General features: G+C 40.1%; 1 protein-coding gene across 2 annotated transcripts in view; it reads right to left on the bottom strand.

Annotated features, from left to right (window-relative positions):
• Window positions 1-26390, bottom strand: part of LOC126176018 (RNA-binding protein 34) — a 110775-nt gene that overhangs the window by 24251 nt on the left and 60134 nt on the right. For both annotated transcript variants that reach the window (XM_049923140.1, XM_049923141.1), the window contains exons 3-4: window positions 22573-23081; window positions 22363-22481 (exon numbers count right to left, since the gene is read on the bottom strand). In XM_049923140.1, coding sequence (XP_049779097.1) covers window positions 22363-22481; window positions 22573-23081 — 628 coding nt within the window. The remainder of the gene's footprint in view (window positions 1-22362; window positions 22482-22572; window positions 23082-26390) is intronic.

Genomic DNA, 26390 nt, shown 5'->3' with positions numbered 1-26390 from the left:
AGTGGCAATATGCTAATTATGAAAAGAATAGCTTTTCTTCTTCCTCCTCAGAGTGTGTGCCACAAGGTAGTGGGGTCTGCTCTTTACACTATCTGTTTCCAACTGATGTGATCTTGTGGTCAGTCATCAGAGTGGAAACCCACTATCTTCAAGGTCTACATGGTGGGTACCTAGCCAACATTGCCTCTGTCAGCCAACAGATTGTTTGCCATTGACTTTCATCAAAAATTTGTGTTTTGGTATTGTCTCTCAATCTGCTCAAAGTATATTTCTATACCATCGTAGACTACCTTCCATCACTTTCTCTACAGTAGAAGCTACTATGTCCCACGTAAATATCAGGCCAGTCCTCCACCCATATGTTTTGGTTTCCATTATAGTAAGCCACTGCTCCACTTCCTTCCGAAAGTTTTCTGCAGGTACTTCAAAAGGTTCCATGGCTACTCTCCAGTTGCTCATTAAGGTCCTACCACATAATGTGGCTAAGATACATTGAGTCTTTGTTCCACATTCTGCATTTCATTGCCTTTCAGATTTTTCTGTCCTTGAGACACAAATTTATTCTAACCACCATTTCATCCTCCCAAAAGGCATAATTTGTTGCTGCTCACATAAAACCAGTCTTTCTCATTTTCCAGTTCCACGCAGAAGGTACAGCTCTGTTTAACTTCAGCATCTGTCCTCTTCCTTTCTTTAGTCTTAATTCTTGCCTAAAACAATTCAATTATATTACATTTAGCAACAATGACAAAGACTGGATTGATGCAGCTCTCAACACAAGTTTATATCCTGCACAAGCCTCTACATCTCTGCATAGGTATGACTAACTACATCCTCTGGGAGTTGCTTAGTGTAATGAAGCCTTGGTATGCCTCAACAACTTTTACCCTACACAGTTCCATGAAAAAATGGATGATTCTTTGATGTCTTAGGACGTATGCTATGAACTGATTCCTTCTTTTAGTGAATTTGGTGCCATGAATTTCTTTTCTTCCCGATTCAGTAGTTATTCATTAGTTATCCGATCTATCCATCAGATCTTCCACACTTTCCTGTAGCAGCACATTTAAAGTATTTCTTGACTGTTATTACTAATTTACATTTTATATCCTCTCTACTTATGCTATCATCAGTTATTTTGCTGCCCAAATAGCAATTCTCATTTGCTACTTTTACTGTCTCGTTTTCTAATTTAATTTTATCAACTGGCTGATTTGATCAGAATACACTATTTGCCTCATTTTACTTCTGTTAATGTTCATCTTATAATCTCTTTTCAAGACACTATCCATTCTGTTTGACTGTTCTTCAAAGCCCTTTGCTGTCTGACAGAATTACATTGTTTGAACAATACTGGGGTGAGCTACCATCCTGTCTTGCTCTCTTTTCAACTACTGCTTCTCTTTCATGCCCTTCGACTCTGTAATCTGGTTTCTGTGCAAGTTGTAGATCACTACCCCCCCCCCTCCCCCTCGTATTCTACCCTGGTACCTTCAGAATTTCTAACAGTAATCCAGTCACCATTTATACATGCTCTTCATAAATATACAAACATAAACATAGGTTTGCCTTTCTCCACTGTGTCTTCTAAATAAGTGGTAGGGTCAGTACTACCTTGCGTGTTCCTACATTCCTCCACAATCTAAACTGACCTTTCCCAATGGCTGTGTCTAGCAGTTTTTCCATTTTTCTGAAAATAATTCATGTCAATATTTGGCAACCACAATTAATTAAACTGATGGTTCAGCTTTACATACACCTCTCAGCACCTGCCATCTTTGGATTGGCATTGCCATATTATTCGTGAAATCTGAGGGCATTTAACCTCTCTCATACACATTGCACAGTTGTCCAGTCTGGGGTTTGTACGCAGAGTGAATAACCCAGTTACAGAAAATTTCAGGATTATGAATAGGACCACATATGCCTCAAATGAAACATGTAGTCCAAGAGGTACGATCCCCTCGAGGTGAGATACAAGGACTGCAGCCCTGGCAGCAGCAGCAGCAGCAGCAGCGGTCTCGTTTCCCGTCAGACCAATGTGACCACTGACCCACACAAACATCAGTGACTCCATCAACAGTGAGCAAATGACAGCTTTCCCAAACCCGTTGCACTAAGGAGTGGACAGTGTACAGCTCGCAGAGGCTCTGAAGGGCACAGAGTGTCAGAGCAGATGACAATTGGAAAGCCTGTGTTGCTGGATGTACTACATGGCTGGATATAGGGTGAAGAGCTCCACTGTAAATACTGAGCAGCGTTCTGGAAGCTGATACCAAAATTTGTCGGTGCCACTGACAAAGGCACACGTGACACTGCGATTAGTCCAAGAGCAATCAGCGTACAGGTACTATCACAAAGTTCCATGCGAAGGTCAAGAAACTTACGGCAATAGAGTGAGGCTGGAGTACTGTAAGCGGATGAAGTCCAATGTAAAAATGGGCTGCCACACAGAGCCAAGGTGGTGAAGGGTTCACACCCATTGGGACAGTGGCAGAGAGCATGAAGTTAAGCCACCAGAACAATAGCCAAAAGTGAACTCCAGGAGTCAGCAGCAAAAAGGGACATGCCTCAATATTGGCAGTCAAATGAGTCATCCAAGAAGGAGACACAGGATAGGTGGCCGGGCATGACAGACAAATGGCATGCGCATCCGCTGAGGAAACATCACTTTGGTATTATAGCAGTAGTTCAGCAGCTTCGCTCAACTGGGATAATGGAAAGGGTACCAGTGGCCAAACGGATCCCACGATGGGGGTTAGTATTAAGACAGCGTAAAGGCGGACAGGCAAGTAGCTGCATAAATGAAATGCCCGTAGTCTAGTTTTGAACAGACAAGGGACCCGTACAAATGGAGAAGGGTTGTCCGATCTGATTGCCAGGAAGTACTGCCGAGGACGAATAGGGCAATGACAGACCGTGTACAGCTGACAGCAAGGAAAGATACGTGGGACGACCAAGGTAGATCCCTATGAAGTATGAGCCCCAGGAATTTCAGAGTTTCAATGAATGAAAGAGCAGGAGGCCCAAGTTGTAAATATGATGGAAGAAACCAATTGTGCTGCCAGGAATTAATACAAACTGTTTTGTCAGTGGAAAAGCAAAAACCCATTGTCATGGCTCCAAGAGTAAAGACAATCCAGACAATGCCGGTGACGTTGCTCAAGGAGACAAGTCCATGCAGAACTGCCACGGTGGCAAAATCGTCATCGAAAAGGGAGCCGGAGATGCCCAGTGGGAGACAGGCTACAACAGGGGTAATGGTGATAGCAAAGAGGAGGACGTTCAGGATGGAACCCTGAGGCACACCATTTTCCTGGATAAATGTGTTCAACAAGGCCAAATCCACAGATAACTTGAAAATTGTGACTTTTACAAATTTCTGAAGGAAATCGGGAAGCCGTACTCTGAAACCTCATGTATAGAGAGTACAGAGGATACCAGTCCTCCAGCAGGTGTTGTAGGCTTTCTCCAAATCGAAAAACAATGCCACAGTCTGGTATTTCTGCAAAAAACCATTCATGACATGGGTTGACAGCGTTGATGTGGCGAAGCAAGCATGGATCTCTTTACTTCATCTCTTGTTTTGGCATCTGCCTCCTTAAATTCATTTTCGACTAATTACCACTAACAAAGAAGAATATAATCTTCATTTTCATAACAGAGAAAGGTTGGCCCTCAGTCTTAAGACATGTAACACCAGATCTAATTTTTGCTTAGTTTTGTGTATGTAATTCTTTTCTTAACTTATTTTGACTAGTCCCAGTTAATATCACTTGTTATAGCGTGTTCTACTGTTGACTTATAAACAAATATTAAGTTCTGTAGTAATTATAAACATTTGGAAGAAAAACTATAAGAATTCTTGAAGTATTTATTTGTTTCTATTAAGAAACATATTAGCAAACTCAGCCCTTAATTAATTTTAAAATAATTAGGAGGTTTGTAAAGAGTATTGTTTGTATAACTATATCTGTTAATTTCATTATTTAAACAAATAATTCGGCCTAACCTTTGTGGTAGAAATAACTGTTTAAAAGGAGGAAATTTTCAATGTGTTCAGTTTTAATTTAATTTATATCGGACAATGTATAGTGTCAGTGTCTATTGTTCTGAGGATATATAAAGGCCCGATTTTTGGTCCCAAAACAGTCAGTCCAGGGCCGATTTTCAGACAGGGAGTCTGTATCAGTTTCAAGTAACAATAATGCGTTAACAATGGAATTAGTGTAACACAAATAGGCCATGTGTTAAAACACTGACAGTGTCTGTTCAATTTATTTCAGAAATAGTGTCACACTTACCTTATTATTCTGCAAGAACTGTGAATTGTGTGGTTAGGTATTTACTGCTCATAGATGTTCAACATCAAACTATTGTAGCAGTATGCTGATGTTTGTTTTCAAGCTATTAATGGGGATTATCATTCACCAATGGTGAACTGGCTATGTAACTGTGTAATATTGGGGGACTGCGAAAAGTGAAAACTGAAATGAACTATGCAACTGTCAGTGTCATCATTTACAGTAGTCAGTGTTGAACTTCCACCACCAATTTTTCAGCCAGTATAACAACGCAGTATTTCGACACCGAGGACTATCAGTGACGAAATAAAGCAGGTGAGCATCACAACGAGGTGATCAACTGCAAAACAGCGTGCTCGAAATCCACATCATGTAGTGGTTAGTAAATTGTAAGACTTGTGCCACCATACCAGCTGGGCATGAATCATACATCACCTTACAAACACAGCTGGTGAGAGAAATGGGGCAGTAAGTAGAAGTAAGGTGTTAGTCCTTACCGGGCTTCGGTATGGGAACGACAGTAACTTCGTGCAAGCATTTGGGAAACATGCCCGCTGCCCAGAAGCAATTGCATGTATGAAGGAGAAAAGGCTTTCCCACAAGAGAAAGGTTCTACAACATATGAATGTGAACCATGTCCAGCCTTGGAGTGGGACGAAGTGAAAGCATGACCTAACTCCCTCATAGTAATGACAGCGCTATAAAGTGCTCACGATTCTGAGAAGAGAAGGGTATCGCCCGAGCCACCTCCACTCGTTCCCGAGAGAGGAAGGCAGGGTGATAGTGGGTGGAGCTCAAAATCTCTGCAAAATAACAGCCCAAGGTGTTGGAAATAGCAAGAGGATCCACTATATCATCTGCTACCGTCACGCCGGAAATTGGGGAATGGGCATTGGTTCCACTGGGCTTTGGAAGTTGGCCCACAGGAAGGAAGAGGGAGTGGAACCGTTAATATCCAGCTAACTTTTTTGTTATCGCAAAGAATGTGACAACACTGTGCACACTTCTGTTTATAATGACTGCAGTTTGCACTCTTAGGATGACGGTTAAAAACACAGAGTGCACAACTCCGCATGCGAATTGCATTGTGGGTTGCCTCAGTCCACCAAGGGACTGGGACATGGCACGTTCAAGAGGAATATTTGTAAGATATTATAACTGGTCATCATAACTGGGGAGATGTTCACTGAAGGTCACCACAGAGGAGTGAAGCCTCCAGTCGGCTGCCATTTTGGTGTGCATGTAGGGAGGGGAGGGGGGAGGGGGGAGAGTTAGCAAATCGACAGCACACGGGAAATGATCACACAAGTATGTGTAAAAGAGAGAATGGATCACTCGAGACGATGGGCAAGCTGGGCAGAGCAGAAGGAATGGTCCAAATGGGAATAGGTGTCCGTGGAGTCTGAAAAGGACGTGGGTGCTTGCACAATAAAACAAATGCAGTTATATTGATTGAGAAGGTCAGCCAAGAGGGCACCCCTCTGACAAGTTCTGGGAGAACCCCAAAGCGGATGGTGAGCACTAAACTCACCCATCAGCAGGAAGGGGCAAGGGAATTGCCCAATAACCTGGGGGAAGTCTGCCCTGGTGAAACTAAATGATGGAGGGATGTAAATTGTACAGAGAGAAAATGTGAAGTAAGGAAGGAAAAGGCGGACTGCAACAGCTCGAAGCCAGGTATTCAGGGAGATGGGTTGGTTTGTGGGATTGAAGGGACCAGACTGCTACGGCCATCGGTCATTCAGGGAGATGGTTTGATTATGAATATCATACCAGATGAGCAGCATGACTCCCTCACGAGTTGGAATGCCATCGACAGTGGGAAGGTTAATTGGGACTGGAAGGAAATGCGAGAGTTCGAAGCAGTTGTGAGTATGCAATTTTGTCTCCTGAAGGCAGAGAACAAGCAGACGCCGCAATTCCAAGAGGATCTGCAATTCCTCTTTGTTGGACCTAGACTGTGAATGTTCCATTAGAGGGGAGTCATGAAGATGTAAGGGAAGGAGGAAAAAAAATGAAGGAGTGTTACCTCAGCGACAAGCCAAATGTCAGCCTAAAAAGACACTGCTACAGGGCGGAGAGGCTGGAGGATCCTGCGCACCAAGAGATCTGTAGAGGCAATGGCGTTCTCCCTCTGTCAGTCCGCAGAGACCAGGGCAGAAAAATGGTTGACGGTGCGCACCGGCATCACTGAGTTCAGCCGGGTGAGGGTATCATGTAGCGACACCGTTCAATAGAACCTCCGAGTCAGTAAAGAAAAAGACCGTTGGGTGGAGGTACGTAAAAGGTCTGTACGCGAGTATTCTTGCTGTCCTTTCCAGCCTGCCAGTTGTGTAGCAGATGATTTCTCCCCAAGCGGCAAAAATTTAGTAGTTTGTTGCACAGCTGGAGGAGGGGACAGGGAGGCTACCGTGACACTGAGTGATTGTACAATCATGGTTCTGAATTTGAGGTAGCATGTCTGCATGGCCATGTCCTTCGTGGAGCAAGAACAGTACTGCAAGTGCAGGATGGTAGAACGCAAGGTTTCCGACTAACCAACAACTTGCGAGTGACAGGGTAAGGCACTTTTTCCTTCACCCGGATCTCCCGTAACTTCATAGCCTGCTTTGACCTTTGATAGAAGCACCATTGTATCAAAAGGGAGAAAAAGAGCGCTTGTGACCCGAAAGACTGCAATGACGTCCTGAACAGAGAGGTACACTTGGATTTCTACATCTGTCAGACCATGAAGTACCCCAGTGTAAATAACACTATGGGAAGAATTTAACGATTGATGAGCCTCGACATGAGCAGGATAGCTGTAGAGGAGTGAAGCTGCATGCAGCTGTGCTTGAGAACCAGAAGTAGTTTCCAAAAGCAAAGTGCCATTGCATAAATGAGAGCAACTTTCCACAGGGCCGGCAATTTTATCAACACCTTTCCGAATAATCAGTGGATTTACCAATGCAAAGGACTGACTGTTTTCAGTGTGTGAAACCACGTGTAACTGTGGTGCAGCTGGGAGGGTCTTTGAGTCGTCGAGTTCCATTCTGTTTACGTTTAGTGGCCATTGAAGGTGAAGACGACAATTGGCTCAATGCGTGGAAATTCCCCAAGATTGCCAGCGTCTCCAATGGCATGCTCCTTTCAACTCGTGGACAGCCCTCAGAGCGGGACGCATCTGCCTTAGGTGACCGTCCACACCTCAGATCACACCTCACGAACACCTGACAGAGGGACCATTCAGCAATTTTGGAGGTAGCAGCTCAGGCTATCACCCTAGCCTGTTATGGGCCCTGTCGACCCTGAGCTGGGAATTACATGTTACCCAGTCACCCGTTACACGTCAGATACACAGATCGGCTTTCAGGAGCACACAGGGAGGAAGAAGAGAAAGAGAGTCCTCAAACACCAAAGCTGAGGAAGGATAGGAGAAGGGGAATGATGAAAGAAAAAGGAAGGAAAAACATTGGAGAGACTGTTCTGATGTTGCCTACCGAAAATGCAGAACACATTCCCGAAAACATCCGAGACGTGTTTCCCAAGGGAGGGGACAAAGAACAAGAGGTTACATATGCGGCGCGGAAAGGAGAAGATACTGCAACAGCTGGGGACCCGTGGTAGCCGAGCACGAACCTGCCAAAGGGCAATGAGTCCCCTCAGGGGCTTTCTAGGGTTTAAATTGCCAACAAGGAAAAGTCCACACTATGACGAAGGATCACAATGCTTGAAGAGAAGAGACAAAACACAAATCAACATGTTTTCACAACAAGCAGCAATAATGAGCATAGTAGATTTATGATTTCAATGGGCAGGCCATCTGATGAGAGTGAAAAAGAATCAAATGGTTTCAGCAATATTTGAATAGTCATCTGACAAAAGACAAAGAGGGGACCCAAGAATCCACAGCTAAATTGTCATCTGACAAAAGACAAAGAGGGGACCCAAGAATCCACAGCTAAATTAACACTTATGGCACAGTGACCATATACCATATGGATGCACTTGCCCTGGGGATGCCAACGGAACGCATATCCCATCAGCTTTACCTCCGTCCTTAAGCACGTTTAGCACGATTCCAAACCCGTTTGACCAAGTAATGTGGAGGTACTTCATTGTTCCATAGCCAGAGGCCAGAGCTTATTGGCTATGAGAGAAGTACAAGACTTAGTTATCTGTAGTTCATTTGCAGGCACTCTTGTGGATCAAAATGGAGAGTAGCAATCTGAAGGAGTCCTATATCTTAAGATATTTTATATTAGGATACAGGGTCAGAAATTAAAAATACTGACAGAGAGAATTCGTATCTCCAGATGAGAAAGAAAGAGAGATGTTTCATGTATGTCTGTCTGTTGTCTGTCAAGTGTTTTGCACTGTGAACACTGTGCACTCGTTCAGTACCATTGAGACTTACACATACTGATTTACACATTATTTTTCTATACAGATAGTGGTAAAGACCATTAGTCACCATCTCTGGTACCTGGTCATGTGCGAAAGAGAGCAAGACGATGGGAACTAGACAATCAGCCACAACTGTCAGTTTTCAGGAAGAAGTCATTGAAGCCCCAATCTTTTCAGGTGCCGCTGAGGAGTTTCATTATTTTAATTATTTTGTTGACAACTGCACGATTCGAGACATCAAATGTGAAACAAATCAGTATGCTGACAACACTGTTGCAAAATGAAACGAATGCAGTCTAAAAAAAAAACTGTATGGCATAAAGGCTATGTGGTGAAGTTACTTGAAATTTACTAGTGTCTCAGTATTATTTTGCATATGTGCACCCTCAGATCGTCCAAACTCAGTCAACACACACGTTTTGGCATCAGGATCTGCAAGTACATCGTTGAGTCATGACCAATTCTGTGCTATAGTGTTTACGTTTCACTTCAATGACAATGTTACACATATCACCGAGAGGCAGAGGAAAGCAACACAACACCCAGTCCACGAGTGGAGAAAGTCTCTAACCCGGCCAGGAATAGAAATTGGGCCCACTGCATTAGAGGCGAGTACGTTATCACCAGTTAAGCATGTGGAATTCATACGAGAAATAATTTTCCAATACATAAGGCAATGTGTCCTTTTTGTGGCAGGGTCGGGCTTAGGATGCACATGAAAAACAAACCTTAGTTTCTTCATGTTTGGTGAGTACTACTACTCTGCAACTGTGTACCGAACTGATTACTAAGGACTCCAATTGCTGCTACCTCACGAGCAGTTTCAGCTTTTGCATTTTCAATAAAAAAGCTGTGATCATTCTTGGAGTAAAATAAAGGGTTTTTTAGTAAACAAAACAGAGAACTACATTTGAAGGCATCACACTGCTTGATGATACATGTTGTTGTTGTTGTTGTTGTTGTTGTGGTCTTCAGTCCTGAGACTGGTTTGATGCAGCTCTCCATGCTACTCTATCCTGCGTAAGCTTCTTCATCTCCCAATACCTACTGCAGCCTACATCCTTTTGCATCTACTTAGTGTATTCCTCTCTTGGTCTCCCTCTACGATTTTTACCCTCCACGCTGCCCTCCAGTACCAAATTTGTGAGCCCTTGATGCCTCAGAACATGTCCTACCAACCGGTCCCTTCTTCTTGTCAAGTTGTGCCACAAACTTCTCTTCTCCCCAATTCTATTCAATACCTCCTCATTAGTTATGTGATCTACCCACCTAATCTTCAGCATTCTTCTGTAGCACCACATTTCAAAAGCTTCTATTCTTTTCTTGTCTAAACTATTTATCATCCATGTTTCACTTACATACATGGCAACACTCCATACAAATACTTTCAGAAACGACTTCCAGACACTTAAATGAATACTCGATGTTAACAAATTTCTCTTCTTCACAAACGCTTTTCTTGCCATTGCCAGTCCACATTTTATATCCTCTCTACTTCGGCCATCATCAGTTATTTTGCTCCCCAAATAGCAAAACTCTTTTACTGCTTCAAGCGTCTTATTTCCTAATCTAATTCCCTCAGCATCACCCGATTTAATTCGACTACATTCCATTATCCTCGTTTTGCTTTTGTTGATGTTGTAATGTAATTAACTGTCATGAATATTTTCTTTTATGATAAATAATGGATTTGTTTGAGATTTAAATGTTGTATATTTATGTGTATTTATTTATATGTGTCTTTGGAGTCGGGAGACCAAAGAATCTGGAATGCAGGAATGTCTGCAACTTCCGGGCACATGTTGGCTTGCCCGCCACTTCTTTGTCAGTATTGGAGGGAGATGGATGTGTTTACGTGATTGTAGTGACTAAACAAAAAGTACGAATAAATATTATTTTTAGCCGAAAGTAATTCGAATCCGGTAGTGTTTATTTCAAACAAGAAGAAAACCCAGACCATGCTTGTTAGAGTAATGATTTTGCAGACAAAACTTCGAAAACCCCTAGACAAACGAGATCTGCAGTGTGTAATCTTTCAGCAGCTACTAATAAATAAGCCTTGCTGAAATTGTGCTGGAACTACTCGTATTATTCTTTATTACAAACACGTGGTGCGAATGTGGTGCTACCACAATATACCGCGTAAGATTCCACATCATTCAGTTATCAAGAAACGAGATAGGTAACAACCAGTACAATATGGTGGCGTCGTCCGGGATTATTGAAAATGTTACCGAAATAAACTACCACCGAGATTGCGAAGAAAACGACAGAATTCGTACATCCTGGCTGAAAATGTTAACGGAAGTCGTATGCTGATACCTTCAAGACAAAGGAAGTCGAATGCTGATACCTTCAAGACAACGGGATGCAGTTACTGGAGCAAGAATAACGGCGCAATTAGTCACGAAAGAAGAAAAAAGTGTAAAGTGTAGTGCAACCAAAAAAGCAATATTCATATAAGTGTAGTGTTTCAGTGTTGTGAATTACATCACGCACCAATCAACAAAGAAGATCTTATAAGAAAATAAGTAAACTGTGAGTAAAATAGTTTAGTATCCTTTAGAAAAGATAAATTTGTTGTGTTTTGTTTATTCCTGTGTAAAAAGATGACTATTGTAAAAGAGGAAGGTGTTGACGACGGTGTCGCCAACGCTAGTACAGATGTAAATTTATCATACGAAACTGAATGCAACAGTAATAGTCCGAATCCTGTAGACAAAGTTGAAACTCACACGGAAAGACAGAATGAAGTTAAAGACATGATATCAAAAATAATGAATTATATGGAGGGAAAATTTAAGGCAATTGATGACACTAACAGACAAAACGGACAGTGGTTAGGAAATATTAAAGACAGACTCGATGCTAATGAGATTCGTTTGGATCAAATGGAGCAAAACAACGCTGCTCAGTTAGACCAGACTCTTAAGCTCATGAGTGATAAATTTGAAAAACAGTTTAAAGAATATGAAAAGAAAAATGACGATCACTTTCAAAAAGTAGAAGCAAAAATTTCTAGTTTGAGTCGTAATATGGTTAAGATCACGGGTAAGGTCAATTATGTCGGGAGAAAAGTTAAAAATGTAGATGCAAAAGTAAAAAATCTGAAAACTGAAGTTAGTACAGGTAGAGAGAAAATCCATAATGCGTTTAAAGTTGTGCATTCAGATATCAAACAAGTAGAAGAAACAGTATCAGATCGTATTTCCCTTGTAGACGATAAAATTGTTAAAGTAGAAAGCAAATTTGAACAAAAGATAGGAATTATCACTGAAAAAATAGATGTAAATAATCAGATAAACAAAAATGAAGTCAAGAGTTTAGAAAGTAGTATTAATGACATCACTAAGAAACTTGAAAGTGTTAGTAGCCATATGGTCACCAATAGTTTGCCGAACAATATTGGCACTTTGTGGTACAATATTCCAGTAAAAAACTTTTCAGACGAGAGCAGTATGCATCCGGTAGATTTCCTGCAGCATTGCAAGGATAACTTTTTTCCAAATATGAATGATAATTTGAAAATTAAATTTGTGAAAAGATTTCTAGAAGGTGAAGCATTGTCATGGACTAATCATTATTGTACTGAGGGAATGTCTTTTGCAGAGTTCGAGGAGAGGTTCTTAAGTAAATTCTGGTCAGAAACAGAACAAGCAAGAATAAAAAGCGAATTCTTGAATGGACCTGTTTATAAACATGAATTTGGTAGCATGAAGCAATTTTGCAGAATTCAGTTAAGGAAACTCACTCACCTAAGCAAACCTTTTGACGAACTCACTCAAATTGATGCACTTAAAAGGAGGCTACCGTGTGAACTACAGTGGGAGTTAGCTTATGGCCCAGATGACACAATTGATCAGTTTTTGAAATATGTTGACAAACTAGACAGAATTATTGAGAAAACAGGTAAACCACCACACCATAGTCAAAACCATTTTCAAAAGACAGGGCATACAAATTGGGGAAACACACAACATGATAAAAAGGAACCACACAGTTTTGGAAGTAGTGATTCTCATCAGAGAAATCACCAGTACAACTTCAAGGGATCACAAGGACACAATTACCATTACAAGGGTCAATATGGAAATAGTCATAATCAATTTGGTAACAGGCACTTTGGAAATAAACCAAAGGAGTGGAATAATCATAATGGTATTGGGAGAACTGAACAAGAGTTAAAAAACTGAATAGGGCTCCATTGGCGGTCCGCAAGGTAGGAGCTACTTATACACAAATAGAAAGGGCCAACCCAAACTGTCTAACTAAACAGAAGGATACCTGTGACATAATGAGTAATTATTTTAAAGAGAAGTGTTATCCCATTAATGTAGTATCTGTTACAAATAATATGTGTCATACAAATAAACCAGAAACAAAAGGTAAGTTATTTAAAGACACTGATTGCTTAGAAAACTGTGAAGACTTAAACTTAGATTCATTCTATGAGTGGGCTGAGAGGAGCACCTTGCTGGAAAATAGTTGTTCAAATGATCAAAGTGTATTAGGAATTGGAGAACTTATGGAAGAGTCTGGTGGGCTAGGAATGAAAAGAGCACCTAGTAAGGATGATTTAAATGTGTATCTGCATACTGAAGGTAAGGGTGCAGAGGATCAAGAGGATAATTTTTGTGATGTTGATTGGGAAGAAAAGGAGATTGAGGATAGTAGCGAAGATAGATGTTTTATTGGTGTAAGTGAGGAGTTGGAAGCTTTAGGGATTACTAATATAAAAGAGGATAGTAATGAAATTAGCGAGGTACACATGAACACAGTTGACAATTTGAATGATAAGGATGCCAGAATTTCAGCCAATGAGTTATTTGATCTTGATACATGGAAGAAAAATGAGAAGGAATTGACAGCAGGTAATCTTAACAGCATTAGGGGAGTAGATGATGAAATGTCAGATAGTGAGCAATTTTTGTTTAACTTATGGGTTAACAGTAGTGCCGTTAAGGATGATGAAAATTTCAGAAAGGTAACACTTGATATATGTGAAACTTTGTATCCAGACTGGTGGCATAGAATTAAGTATCACATTGCACAAATGTTAAGAGAGAAATATAAAGGAGAGACACACAATAGCACAAACGAATGTAGTTGGATTAATGAAATATTCATAAATAGTAATCAGGCCAAAGAAAATGCAATTAGGGTAATAACAGCATATAACTCTGGTAGTAATGATACAGGTAAGGATACTGGAAAGGGATATGGGTTCAGTGAAATTGAAGATGACTTATTACATGAGAATATTAACAAAAAATTTGACTTTGATGTAAGCAGTCCGTTTATTGATGTGCAGATAGGATCATGGAAAGGAAAGTGTTTAGTAGACACAGGAAGTCAAGTATCTGGGATATCAGAATCATTAAGTAAAAAACTGAAAACTAATAAGGATTATGTCGAGTTACCCGTGGTAGGAATTAAAATAAGAGGTGCTACTGGGAAGCACAGTAAATCAATAAGGAGTCAGGCTTTTATTACTTTTGAAATTGAAGGAGTATCATGGTCACATGGGTGTCTCGTCATTCCTGATCTCACAGAGGATTTTATCCTAGGCATGTCTTGGATAACAAAAGTAAGTGCAGCATTTGATTGGGCAGGGCAGAAATTAATGATGACTCTACCAAGTGGTGAAGTCATCACTACGAAACTTCTTCAATCAAATGTGTTTTGTATGAATAAGACTGTGAACAGTATTGAATTTACAAAAGAAGGTAAGTACATTGAAAGCCATGTCACAGATTTCGATACAGATGAGATAGAGTTTGAAAAGTTAGTAAATGAAAAAGTAGTCGAGGCTAGAGAACTAACTGAGAACCAAAAACAAGATTTGAAATTATTTTTGTGGGAATATAGTGATGTATTTAGCAATATACCAGGTAAAGTAATTGGATACCAATGTACTTTACAGTTGAAGCCACATGAACCTTTCTTTACAAAACCATACAGTATTCCAATCTCGAAAAGGGCAGCAGTGGAGAAAGAATTGCAAAAGATGGAAGTGTGTGAAATCATTGAGAGGAGTATAAGCCCTTATAATAATCCCTTAGTCACTGTAAATAAACCTAATGGACAAGTCAGATTAGTACTAGATTCCAGACAGTTAAACAAATGTTTATACAGAGAAACTGACCACCCAGAGAACATCGATGAGTTGTTATATAAATTTAAAAATATCCAAATTATGTCAAGCCTTGACCTAACTTCAGGTTTTCATCAAGTACCTCTTGCAATTAGTTCTAGAAAGTACACTGCTTTCTTATACAATGGGAGATGTTACCAGTATTGTGTAGTGCCTTTCGGATTAAACTCATCAGTCGCCGAATTTATAAGGGCACTAGACTATGTACTTGGCCAAGAAGTTGTGTCAGAATTAACAATTTATGTAGACGATATATTAGTTTCAAATCAAAGTTGGGAGGATCATTTGAAGTTACTGAAAAAGGTGTGTGAGAAACTCAGAAGAGGTGGTATGACATTAAAACTGGAAAAATGTAAATTTGGTGTGTCAGAACTCAAATTTTTAGGTCATGTCATTACTAAGGAAGGGATAAGTGCAGATCCTGAGAAAATAAAATCTATCGTAAACTTTCCATCTCCTAGAAACCGGAAACAATTAAAGTCTTTCTACGGACTCTGTGGATTCTATCGAAAATATATAAATGGACAATGCCTTAATGTAACATGTTTAAGCAACTTACTTAGAAAAAATACTCCATGGAATTGGTCTGAAGAGTGCCAGAAAGCATTTGATAAAATTAAGAATGAACTTTGTAAGAACAGTCTTTTACACAGACCAGATTTTACTTTGCCATTTTGTCTTCACACTGACAGTAGCGATTATGGACTAGGAGCAGAACTATTTCAGGAGAAAATTGTGAATGAAAAAAATCTTCATTGTACAATTGCATTTGCCAGCAGAATGTTACTTAAACATGAGAGAACATACACTGTCACAGAAAAAGAATTACTCGCAGTACACTGGGCGTTTACAAAATTTAAAACATACCTGTTAGGACACAAGATAAAAGTCTATTCAGACCACAAAGCTTTAAGTTACTTGCAGGAGTGTAGACTATATCACAGTAGATTAACCAGGTGGGCAATGTTCATGCAACAGTTTGATTACGAAATTGTGTATATTAAGGGATCAGAAAATGTAGTAGCCGATGCTTTATCCAGGTTACCAGTAGTAGGAGATCAGGAAATGTTTGATCAAGAGGAAGAAAAGGAATTTAAAATAAGATACATGAAGGGAATCCAAGATGAAAAGCTCATAAAGACACTTTGCAATAACATCAGGAGGGGACAGAATAACGATCCTAATTGGAAATTGGTTAAGGACTGTTTAGGCAAAAGAGGGTATGATAAACTTGACAAGTACTATAAGGTCTTTAAGGGAACACTCTTTAGAAGAACAGATGTGGACTCTGACAATTGGAAGCTATGTTGGCCAGAGTGTGAGGCAGACAAATTAATAAGGTACACCCATGAGAGTTATGGTCACTGTGGAATACAGAAATGTGTAAAAAAGTTACAAGAAAATATCTACTTTTATAACATGGTAAAGAAGGTGAGGAACGAAATATCAACATGTGACAAATGTCAAAGAGTAAAAGTAAGCAACAGAACATGTCAGGGAGAAATGCAGAACATCATTCCAGATAAACCATTAGATTTAGTAGCTGTAGACTTTTATGGACCTTTACCTAAAAGCAAAGGTGGCCATTGTTTTATATTCGTCATGGTTGATATATTTTCCAAACTAATTAAACTTTATTCTGTGCGAAAAGCTACAAGTAAAGAGATCATTGCAAAAATTGAGAGAGATTACTTCAAGAGTGTAGGGAAACCTAAAGCTATACTATCTGATAATGGTTCACAATTTGTTTCAAAAAACTGGAAAGCATTCATGGAAAAAACTAACACAAAACATATCTTGATATCCGTGTACAACCCATCTTCAAACCCAGCAGAAAGGTACATGAGAGAAATAGGGAGACTTTGTAGGACGTATTGTAGTCACAAACATCCTAGTTGGTCCGACCATGTAAACAACTTCGAGGATATCATGAACAGCTTGCAGCATAGCTCTACTGGGTTTTCACCATATGAAATTATGTTTCATCTCAGACCAGCAAATCTTATTTCTGAATTAATAGACTTTCCACAATGTAGCTTAATATCAATGAAAGAACGTGAAGAGATTGTAAAGAAAACCATGAAGAAACTAGGTGAAGCTAGGAAAAACAGACATAATAGGAAAATAAAGGCTACCACTTTCAGAGTAGGTGACCATGTCTTAGTGAAATCCCACGAACGATCAAAGTTACTAACAGCAGAACTCAAGAAGTTCTTTGACATTTACATTGGGCCATTTGAGATTATTGAGAACCCCCATCCAAATGCGTACCGATTAGTATATCCCAAGTCGAGAAAGCTGTTTGGTCTTAGGAATGTTGTTTCTTTGAAGCCGTATATTGAGAAAAGAGCTAACTAAGCTTACAAACATGCCTTTATCTGGAAAGAATTTTGCTGGAAGAAAAAAGAAAAAAAAAATGCAGTCACCACACTATGCCATGTAAAGACAAAATGATGATGTATCTAGACTGATTGTCACATAATTCTATTATAAGATTAGATTTCATGATTCCTATGTGCTTGTTTAAGTAATTGTACAGTATTTAATGAATTGCAAAATATGTAAACTTGATAAATAAGGGATTTTATTTTACTGATGATGCTAGGAGACAAGACATGTCACCCACCCTAACAGTTTGAGAATAGCAAATCTCATAAATTTTGAAATCTTGTTCATTCACTTAAATAAACCATAATGCTTTAAAAAATTGCATAGTTAATAGACTATATATTCTTGTATAAGCAAGTGTGCTTTTGTTTTACATCATGCTCACCATAACTGTTTTTATTCAGCTCTGTTTATAACACAACACAGATACTTTCTTGGCTTATTTTGTTTCTTAATTTTGATATCACATAATTTACAAGTCTCATGAGAGAATAGTGTTGTTGAATTGAAATACTTTTGCAACCTCACTGATAATATAGGTACTATGTTTGTTCTACTATGAGAAAATGTTTTAACTTTAGTATTATTTTATAGTAAATTTCTGGGCAACAAATCGATATATGTATTTATGTAATCTATGTTGTGAGACAAAGGAGGAAGTCAATGGTTGATAAAAGAATAAACAGTTTACTACAATTGTGATAAAAAGTGGTATACAAGACAATGATGCAATTTCTGTATCGGACTGACAAGTGGACCAGGGTACACTTGTAAGTCCTGGTGGGCTATTGTAATGTAATTAACTGTCATGAATATTTTCTTTTATGATAAATAATGGATTTGTTTGAGATTTAAATGTTGTATATTTATGTGTATTTATTTATATGTGTCTTTGGAGTCGGGAGACCAAAGAATCTGGAATGCAGGAATGTCTGCAACTTCCGGGCACATGTTGGCTTGCCCGCCACTTCTTTGTCAGTATTGGAGGGAGATGGATGTGTTTACGTGATTGTAGTGACTAAACAAAAAGTACGAATAAATATTATTTTTAGCCGAAAGTAATTCGAATCCGGTAGTGTTTATTTCAAACAAGAAGAAAACCCAGACCATGCTTGTTAGAGTAATGATTTTGCAGACAAAACTTCGAAAACCCCTAAACAAACGAGATCTGCAGTGTGTAATCTTTCAGCAGCTACTAATAAATAAGCCTTGCTGAAATTGTGCTGGAACTACTCGTATTATTCTTTATTACAAACACGTGGTGCGAATGTGGTGCTACCACAATATACCGCGTAAGATTCCACATCATTCAGTTATCAAGAAACGAGATAGGTAACAACCAGTACAATGTTCATCTTATACCCTCCTTTCAAGACACTGTCCATTCCGTTCAACTGCTCTTCCAAGTACTTTGCTGTCTCTGACAGAATTACAATGTCATCGGCGAACCTCAAAGTTTTTATTTCTTCTCCATGGATTTTAATACCTACTCCTAACTTTTCTTTTGTTTCCTATAGTGCTTGCTCAATATACAGATTGAATAACATCAGGGATAGGCTACAACCCTGTCTCACTCCCTTCCCAACCACTGTTTCCCTTTCATACCCCTCAACTCTTGTAACTGCCATCTGCTTTCTGTACAAATTGTAAATAGCCTTTCGCTCCCTGTATTTTACCCCTGCCACCTTCAGAATTTGAAAGAGAGTATTCCAGTCAACATTGTCAAAAGCTTTCTCTAAGTCTACAAATGCTAGAAACGTAGGTTTGCCTTTCCTTAATCTTTCTTCCAAGGTAAGTCGTAGGGTCAGTATTGCCTCACGTGTTCCAACATTTTTACGGAATCCAAACTGATCTTCCCCGAGGTTGGCTTCTACCAGTTTTTCCATTCGTCTGTAAAGAATTCGTGTTAGTATTTTGCAGCAGTGACTTATTAAACTGATTGTTCGTTAATTTTCACATCTGTCAACACCTGCTTTCTTTGGGATTGGAATTACTGTATTCTTCTTGAAGTCTGAGGGTATTTCGCCTGTTTCATACATCTTGCTCACCAGATGGTAGAGTTTTGTTAGACCTGGCTCTCCCAAGGCTGTCAGTAGTTCTAATGGAATGTTGTCTACTCCCGGGGCCTTGTTTCGACTCAGGTCTTTCAGTGCTCTGTCAAACTCTTCACGCAGTATCATATCTCCCTTTTCATCTTCATCTACCTCCTCCTTCATTTCCATAATATTGTCCTCAAGAACATCGCCCTGTATAGATCCTCTATATACTCCTTCCACCTTTCTACTTTCCCTTCTTTGCTTATAACTGGGTTTCCATCTGAGCTCTTGATATTCATGCAAGTGGTTCTCTTTTCTCCAAAGGTCTCTAATTTTCCTGTAGGCAGTATCTATCTTACCCCTCGTGAGATAAGCCTCTACTTCCTTACATTTGTCCTCTAGCCATCCCTGCTTAGCCATTTTGCACTTCCTGTCGGTATCATTTTTGAGACGTTTGTATTCCTTTTTGCCTGCTTCACTTACTGCATTTTTGTATTTTCTCCTTTCATCAATTAAATTCAGTATCTCTTCTGTTACCCAAGGATTTCTACTAGCCCTCGTCTTTTTACCTACCTGATCCTCTGCTGCCTTCACCATTTCATTCGTCAAAGCTACCCATTCTTCTTCTACTGTATTTCTTTCCCCCATTCCTGCCATTTGTTCCCTTATGCTCTCCCTGAAACTCTCTACAACCTCTGGTTCTTTCAGTTTATCCAGGTCCCATCTCTTTAAATTCCCACCTTTTTGCAGTTTCTTCAGTTTTAATCTACAGTTCATAACCAATAGATTGTGGTCAGAGTCCACATCTGCCCCTGGAAATGTCTCTCAATTTAAAACCTGGTTCCTAAATCTCTGTCTTACCATTATATAATCTATCTGATACCTTTTACTATCTCCAGGGTTCTTCCATGTATACAACCTTCTTTCATGATTCTTGAACCATGAGTAAGCTATGATTAAGTTATGCTCTGTGCAAAATTCTACCAGGCAGCTTCCTCTTTCATTTCTTAGCCCCAATTCATATTCACCTACTACGTTTCCTCCTCTTCCTCTTTTACTGTCGAATTACAGTCACCCATGACTATTCAATTTTTGTCTCTCTTCACTACCTGAATAATTTCTTTTATCTCATCATACATTTCATCAATTTCTTCATCATCTGCAGAGCTAGTTGGCATATAAACTTTTCCTACTGTAGTAGGCGTGGGCTTCGTGTCTATCTTGGCCACAATAATGCGTTCACTATGCTGTTTGTAGTAGCCAACCCGAACTCTTTTTTTTTTATTCATTATTAAACCTACTCCTGCATTACCCCTATTTGATTTTGTATTTATAACCCTGTATTCACCTGACCAAAAAGTCTTGTTGCTCCTGCCACCGAACTTCACTAATTCCCACTATGTCTAACTAACCTATCCATTTCCCTTTTTAAATTTTCTAACCTACCTGCCCGATTAAGGGACCTGACATTCCACACTCTGATCCGTAGAACGCCAGTTTTCTTTCTCTTGATAATGATGTCCTTCTGAGTAGTCCCTGCCCAGAGATGATGATACATAGGTTTATGCAAATTTTATATTGACAAAAGGATGAATAGACTTTATGGCCAAATGAACAAAAAAAGGTTCAATATGAAAGGATTACGGGATAACTGTCTTTCATGCTGACTCAAGTCATGACTTCATTTCACACTTTTTTTGCTCTTTTATTCCAGAAAAGAAGATTACCACAAGGTAATAAAATACTGCCAGTTTTCACGGAATGGTTTTCTAATTTTCTGCTCCAAAATGTTTCCCCGTGTTCAACAGTAGCAGTAATTGGCATGTGCTATGAAGAAATGAGTAACAAAGCAGTAGAGGAAAGCGGATATTTTGTTTTTAGTATAGACTGAACCTGACATAAGGCCAATATAAACATTTTTAAAGCTGCAAAAGACAAACCCTACACTATCAAGTTAAACTGGTATGGTGAAAAGTCAGAGCACAATCAAGCTTCCTCCATATCATGCTCAGTTACGCCCTATAAAACTTATATAGCCGTAGATGTAAAGTAATGTGATAAATACCCATGCCGTTGCAGATACATGGGGCCAAGAGGACCAACTGTCCCTACAACCTATATTCCAGCAATCCTTAACAATTTCAAGACAACTTCTGTGTCTAAAGACAGTAATGATTCTTCCTGTGCAAGTGTCACTCCTTACACCACAATCATTAGTAGTTATAAAATATTTAATAATACAGGTTCCCTGTTCGGTATTGCTTGCTTATTAATTAATACTTCATTGAGAGCTGTTTAATGACTACATGCGAAAACCAGGAGTGAGGCATCCTACGTGCGAGCACTTGCAACACTGCTCTCCACTGCATGAAACTATTAAAAGTTACAAATTATTTGGAACACACAATAGAAAACAATTGGGCCAAGGCGCTAAACAGTATTTCAGCTCGTGCCAAAACCACATATCCTGTTTTCTCAGCACTCAGTGGTTACCTAAAGCCTTTCATTGGCTGGGTGGGCTGACACAGTGAACAAGCGGTGTCAGCGCAGCATTCCGACAGGCACTTACCTCAGTTATAACTTTAGTCATATGTGCTAGTCCGCTCCTGGGATGAAGTCTAAAACAGTGGCAGTTCCAACCACACTGCTTTTCCTCTATAATGTGCAGGGTGGTAATGGGTTATTTCTCATAACCAAAGGAATGATAGTTTCAAATAACCAATGAGAGGCAAGAATAGAGGCATTTCTCTATGAGATATACATTACTACAGACTGAAGAAAATATCAATAGATTGCTGTTTATGTAGTCTAGCTCAGAAACCATAACAGCACACTGGTCATTCATAACTACCACAGCATAGTATACTTTAGAAAGTTTTTAACAATAATAAGTAGTCATAAGAGTGAGTTCTTTAGAACTTCATACAGCAGAGGTGGCAGCATGTTGCAAGTCTGCATAAAAGCAAACATGGAAAATTAAATAGAATATTTCATTGTTCACATTGTACGTAAGTGATTATCTACAAATAAAATTCAATCCCGCTAATACCAGAAAGTTTTCTGAATTGCAACGATTCAGAATTGAAATACGTACCTCAAAGGTGACATAAGCAAATCCTTTCCCAATACCAGTTTTCATGTCTCTTACAATTCTGATGTCCAGTATCCTACCACATTTCTCAAATATTCTCCAAATTTCTTCTTCTTCAGTTGCTTTAATTAGAAAAGATGCCAAAGTACAATACACTTGATATTATATGAGTAAAATAATATATATGGGGAAAAATAAAACCTTTCAACTTACAGAATGGAACATTTCCTAAGAAAACAGATCTCTTTTGATCATGCTTATTTGAGTTCAAGGCTTCATCCACAAATATGTGATGATCTTCAACAAGTGTTCCATTTGCAGCTAGTGCAGATAATGCATCTTCTTTAAGTTTAAAACGAACAAATGCTGAAATAGTTGATCTCTCAGCATGAAATTTGTTCTTGATTACAGCAAATTTCTTTGAGATTTTTATGTCCTCCACAGCAGCACATCTTAATCTTATTGATTCAATTTCACCAAATTCTTTAAAGATTTTCTTTATCTTCTTTTTATTTAAAGTGTGTGGAAGGTTTTTCACAAAAATTGTTCTTTCTTCTTGCTCTGTGTCGCGGGTAGGTTTTCCATTATTCTGCTTTAATCTTATACGTTTCAGTGCATTACAGGCATTATTGCTCACATTTCCGCTATCATTAAGGTCAGGTGTTAAACTAACATGATCTGCAGCATCTGCATCTGATATTTCTTCAGAACTATTTTCTGTTCTGTAACACAAAAACAGAAAATGTGAATGAACCAAAGATTCTATGCACCAAAGTAGTCTACAACGAAAACTATCCAAGTAGGAGAGGGAGTGGGGAAAAATAAAGGCTCTAAAGATGAGTTACTCTTAGAACCCCAAACCAATAAAGGAACAATATACTGAATGGATTTATTGAATTTGTTTTTATTTTCTCGAACATTTCAAGAAGGAAAATTTCACCTCTTACAGCTATCATTTTTCTGAAGCAGTGCAATAAGGCCACAAAAACAAAAACTGAGGTCAGTTGGACAGTGTTTGGCAAGGAAACTGACTGTGTTATTCTGTTAAGTAACAATCCTAGTAACTGCTTTCTACAATCCAGTTAAACTGCAAAAAATCTAAATGACAATGGATGTTAGAGATTTGAAGCCATCTCTTTAGAAATTCAGTTTCTTGTATTAACCATTGAAATTTGTTTTTCCAGTCTTACAAATGAATAAATAAAAATGTTTGCTTGTAACAACAAATCGAAAAGATGCAATCTTACGTTTTATCCATCATCATCAAATCTGTAAGTCAGTAGGCTACTCTGAGATAATTTGTACACATCATGAAGTAGTTTAAGTGCAGTATTGTGGTGGCATTGCTCCTGAAGTAGCAGTACTCAATGAACAGACACATTGAAAGATGGTGATAAACAGCAACAGGAAAGTAGGTGCAGCAGACAGCGTAAACTCACAGGGGCGAGTTCGTGTGGAGAGGCAACTCATGAATATTAACATCCCTGCCATTCAGTGGTGAGATGGCCTGCCAAGCCAACAAAAGAAAGCTATTATATACACTCATTAGCCAGGATGTTGTGACCAGTGGCCTACTATCAATATAAGCCCGCCCAGGAGATAGCAGCATCACCTGGTGAGGAGTGACTGCTAGTCAGATCCCGTGCACTGCATGCAGTATTAAGGAGTGTGCTGTCTTTGTGGAAAATGGGGAAGGTGCATGATGGATGGATGGATTGTGATGGCCTGGGGGCTTGGCACGAGCATTTTGGAAACTTGTCAGGTGTTCGCAGAGTGTTGAGGTACCTTCAACACGTGGCAAAATCAAGGTAAAACCATGTCAGATGACGTGGGGTTTGGCAGCCACTCCTCATTACAGATGTCAGATGTCTTTGGCTGGGCAGACTCGTAGAAAAGGACAGGTAATGAACTGTGACAGAACTAATATCAGACCTTAATGCTGGACACAGTACAAGTGTGTGTGAACACACAGTGCACCGAACACTCCTAACAATGACTCGTGCATGTGCCAATGTTAAAACCATGACATCAGCAACTACGACTGAAATGGGCATGTGACCATAGTATGATAAATCACAATACCTTCTTCATAATGCCAATGGGAGGGTGCAAGACTGTCCTCTTCCAGGGGAACAGCTCCTTGGCACATGTACTGTGATAAAAAGACAAGCTGGTGGTGGATCCATTGTGCTCTGGAGAAAATTCCGAAGGCATTCATGGGTCCAGTGGAGCTCGTGCAAGGCAATATGACAACCAAGGAGTATCATACACTTGATGCAGACCACGTGCACCACTTCATGAATATGTTTCCTGATGGCAGTGGCATTTCTCAACAAGATAACGCACCATGTCACAAGGCCAGTAGTGTGATGGAGTGGTTTGCCGAACAAAATGGCAAGTTCCAATTGATGTGCTGGTCCCCCCCCCAACTCAGCAGATGTGAACCCAAACAAACATGTCTGGGATGTCAAAACCATCATGTGTCAGGGCACTGAGGAGCTCCCACTCTGTAAATGGGGCGTTACAGGGTTCACTGTGGTGTGTACTGAATGAAATCACTTTCCCCTTCCAGCCGCCATTTGATAGTGCAAAAGGCTGGGACGGGGGGGGGGGGGGGGGGGGGGGGGGGGGGGGGGGTGATTCTCCAACACACAGACTTCAGCAAAGCGCTCTGCAATAGCGTTTGCGTCAGTAGATAACACGCCATTTATGTTAACACTGGGAACACCTGTTGGGGTCTGGTACCCGAAAACAAGTTTGATCTTAGCCTAGACTTGGGAAGGTGACATATGGCAGCCAACGTTCGAGACGTATCTCTCCAAACATTCCTGCTTCCGTCGTTTGTTAAAATGGCGAATGCAGACACGGAGCCGTTTAAAGGCTATGAGGGGCTCCAGGGAAGGACGCTGCTTATGCCACTGTAGAGCTCGCCGACGCTCCTTAGCGACTTCTAGCGACCACCAAGGGACAGCCTTTCGCCGCGGCCACCCTAAAGAGCGAGGGATCGTGTTTTCTACCACAGAAACGATAGTTGCAGTCACCTGCCCAACCATCACATCGATGTTACCGTGTGGGGGAGATTCCACAGTGACAGCAGAGGTGAAAGTTTCCCAGTTCACTTTGTTTAAAGCCCATCTGGGCAGGCATCCATGGGCCGGGGTAGTGACAAAAGATGGGGAAGTGATCACTACCACACAGGTCGTCATGTGCTCTCCAGTGGATAGATGGGAGAAGGCCAGGACTGAAAACGGGGAGATCAATACGTGCCATGTGTCACACTGAAATGTGTGGGGGCACCTGTATTTAAGAGGTAGAGGTGAAGTTGTGACCGTAAATTTTCAACCTCCCTACCTTGGCCAGTAAGCACAGTGTCACCCCACAATGGGTTATGAGCGTTAAAATCTCCCAAAAGTAGGAAATGTTTAGGCAGCTGATCAATCAGTGCAGCAAATACGTTCAGGGCTACCGCACCATCTGGAGGAAGATATACATTGCAGACAGTTATTTCCTTTGTTGTCCTCATCCCGATAGCCACAGCTGCAAGAGGGGTTTGAAGGGGTACATGCTCATTGCATACTGAGTTCAGGACACAGACGGAAACTGCACCTGACATCTAATTATAGTCACTACGGTTCCTGTAATATCCCTTATAGCCACAGAGGGGAGGGGTCCACATTGCTGGGAACCAGGTTTCCTGAAGGGCAATGCAGAAAGCATGTGTAAAGCTGAACAGTTGCCGTAGCTCAGTCAGGCGGTGGAAAAAAACATCACAATTCCACTGGAGGATGATATGATTTTAAGGCTGGGAAGGCACAAAACATTCAATGAGGCAGTTTACACTTCAGGGTCACCTGCTGCCAGCGATTTATTTCCTGAGCAGTTTGTATCAAGGGGGCAGGTGTAATCTTACAGCTCAGAGAGCCGACCGGAATTTGCAGAACGGATGGGGCTACAACTGTTCTTGTAACGGCGGCATAAGAGGTGGTCACAGCCACAGGATGAAGATGCTCTAATTTCTTCTTAGCCTCAGT

The sequence above is a fragment of the Schistocerca cancellata genome, chromosome 3, assembly GCF_023864275.1.
Source record: "Schistocerca cancellata isolate TAMUIC-IGC-003103 chromosome 3, iqSchCanc2.1, whole genome shotgun sequence".
Classification (NCBI taxonomy): domain Eukaryota; kingdom Metazoa; phylum Arthropoda; class Insecta; order Orthoptera; family Acrididae; genus Schistocerca; species Schistocerca cancellata.
This window is presented reverse-complemented; position numbering and strand designations above follow the sequence as displayed.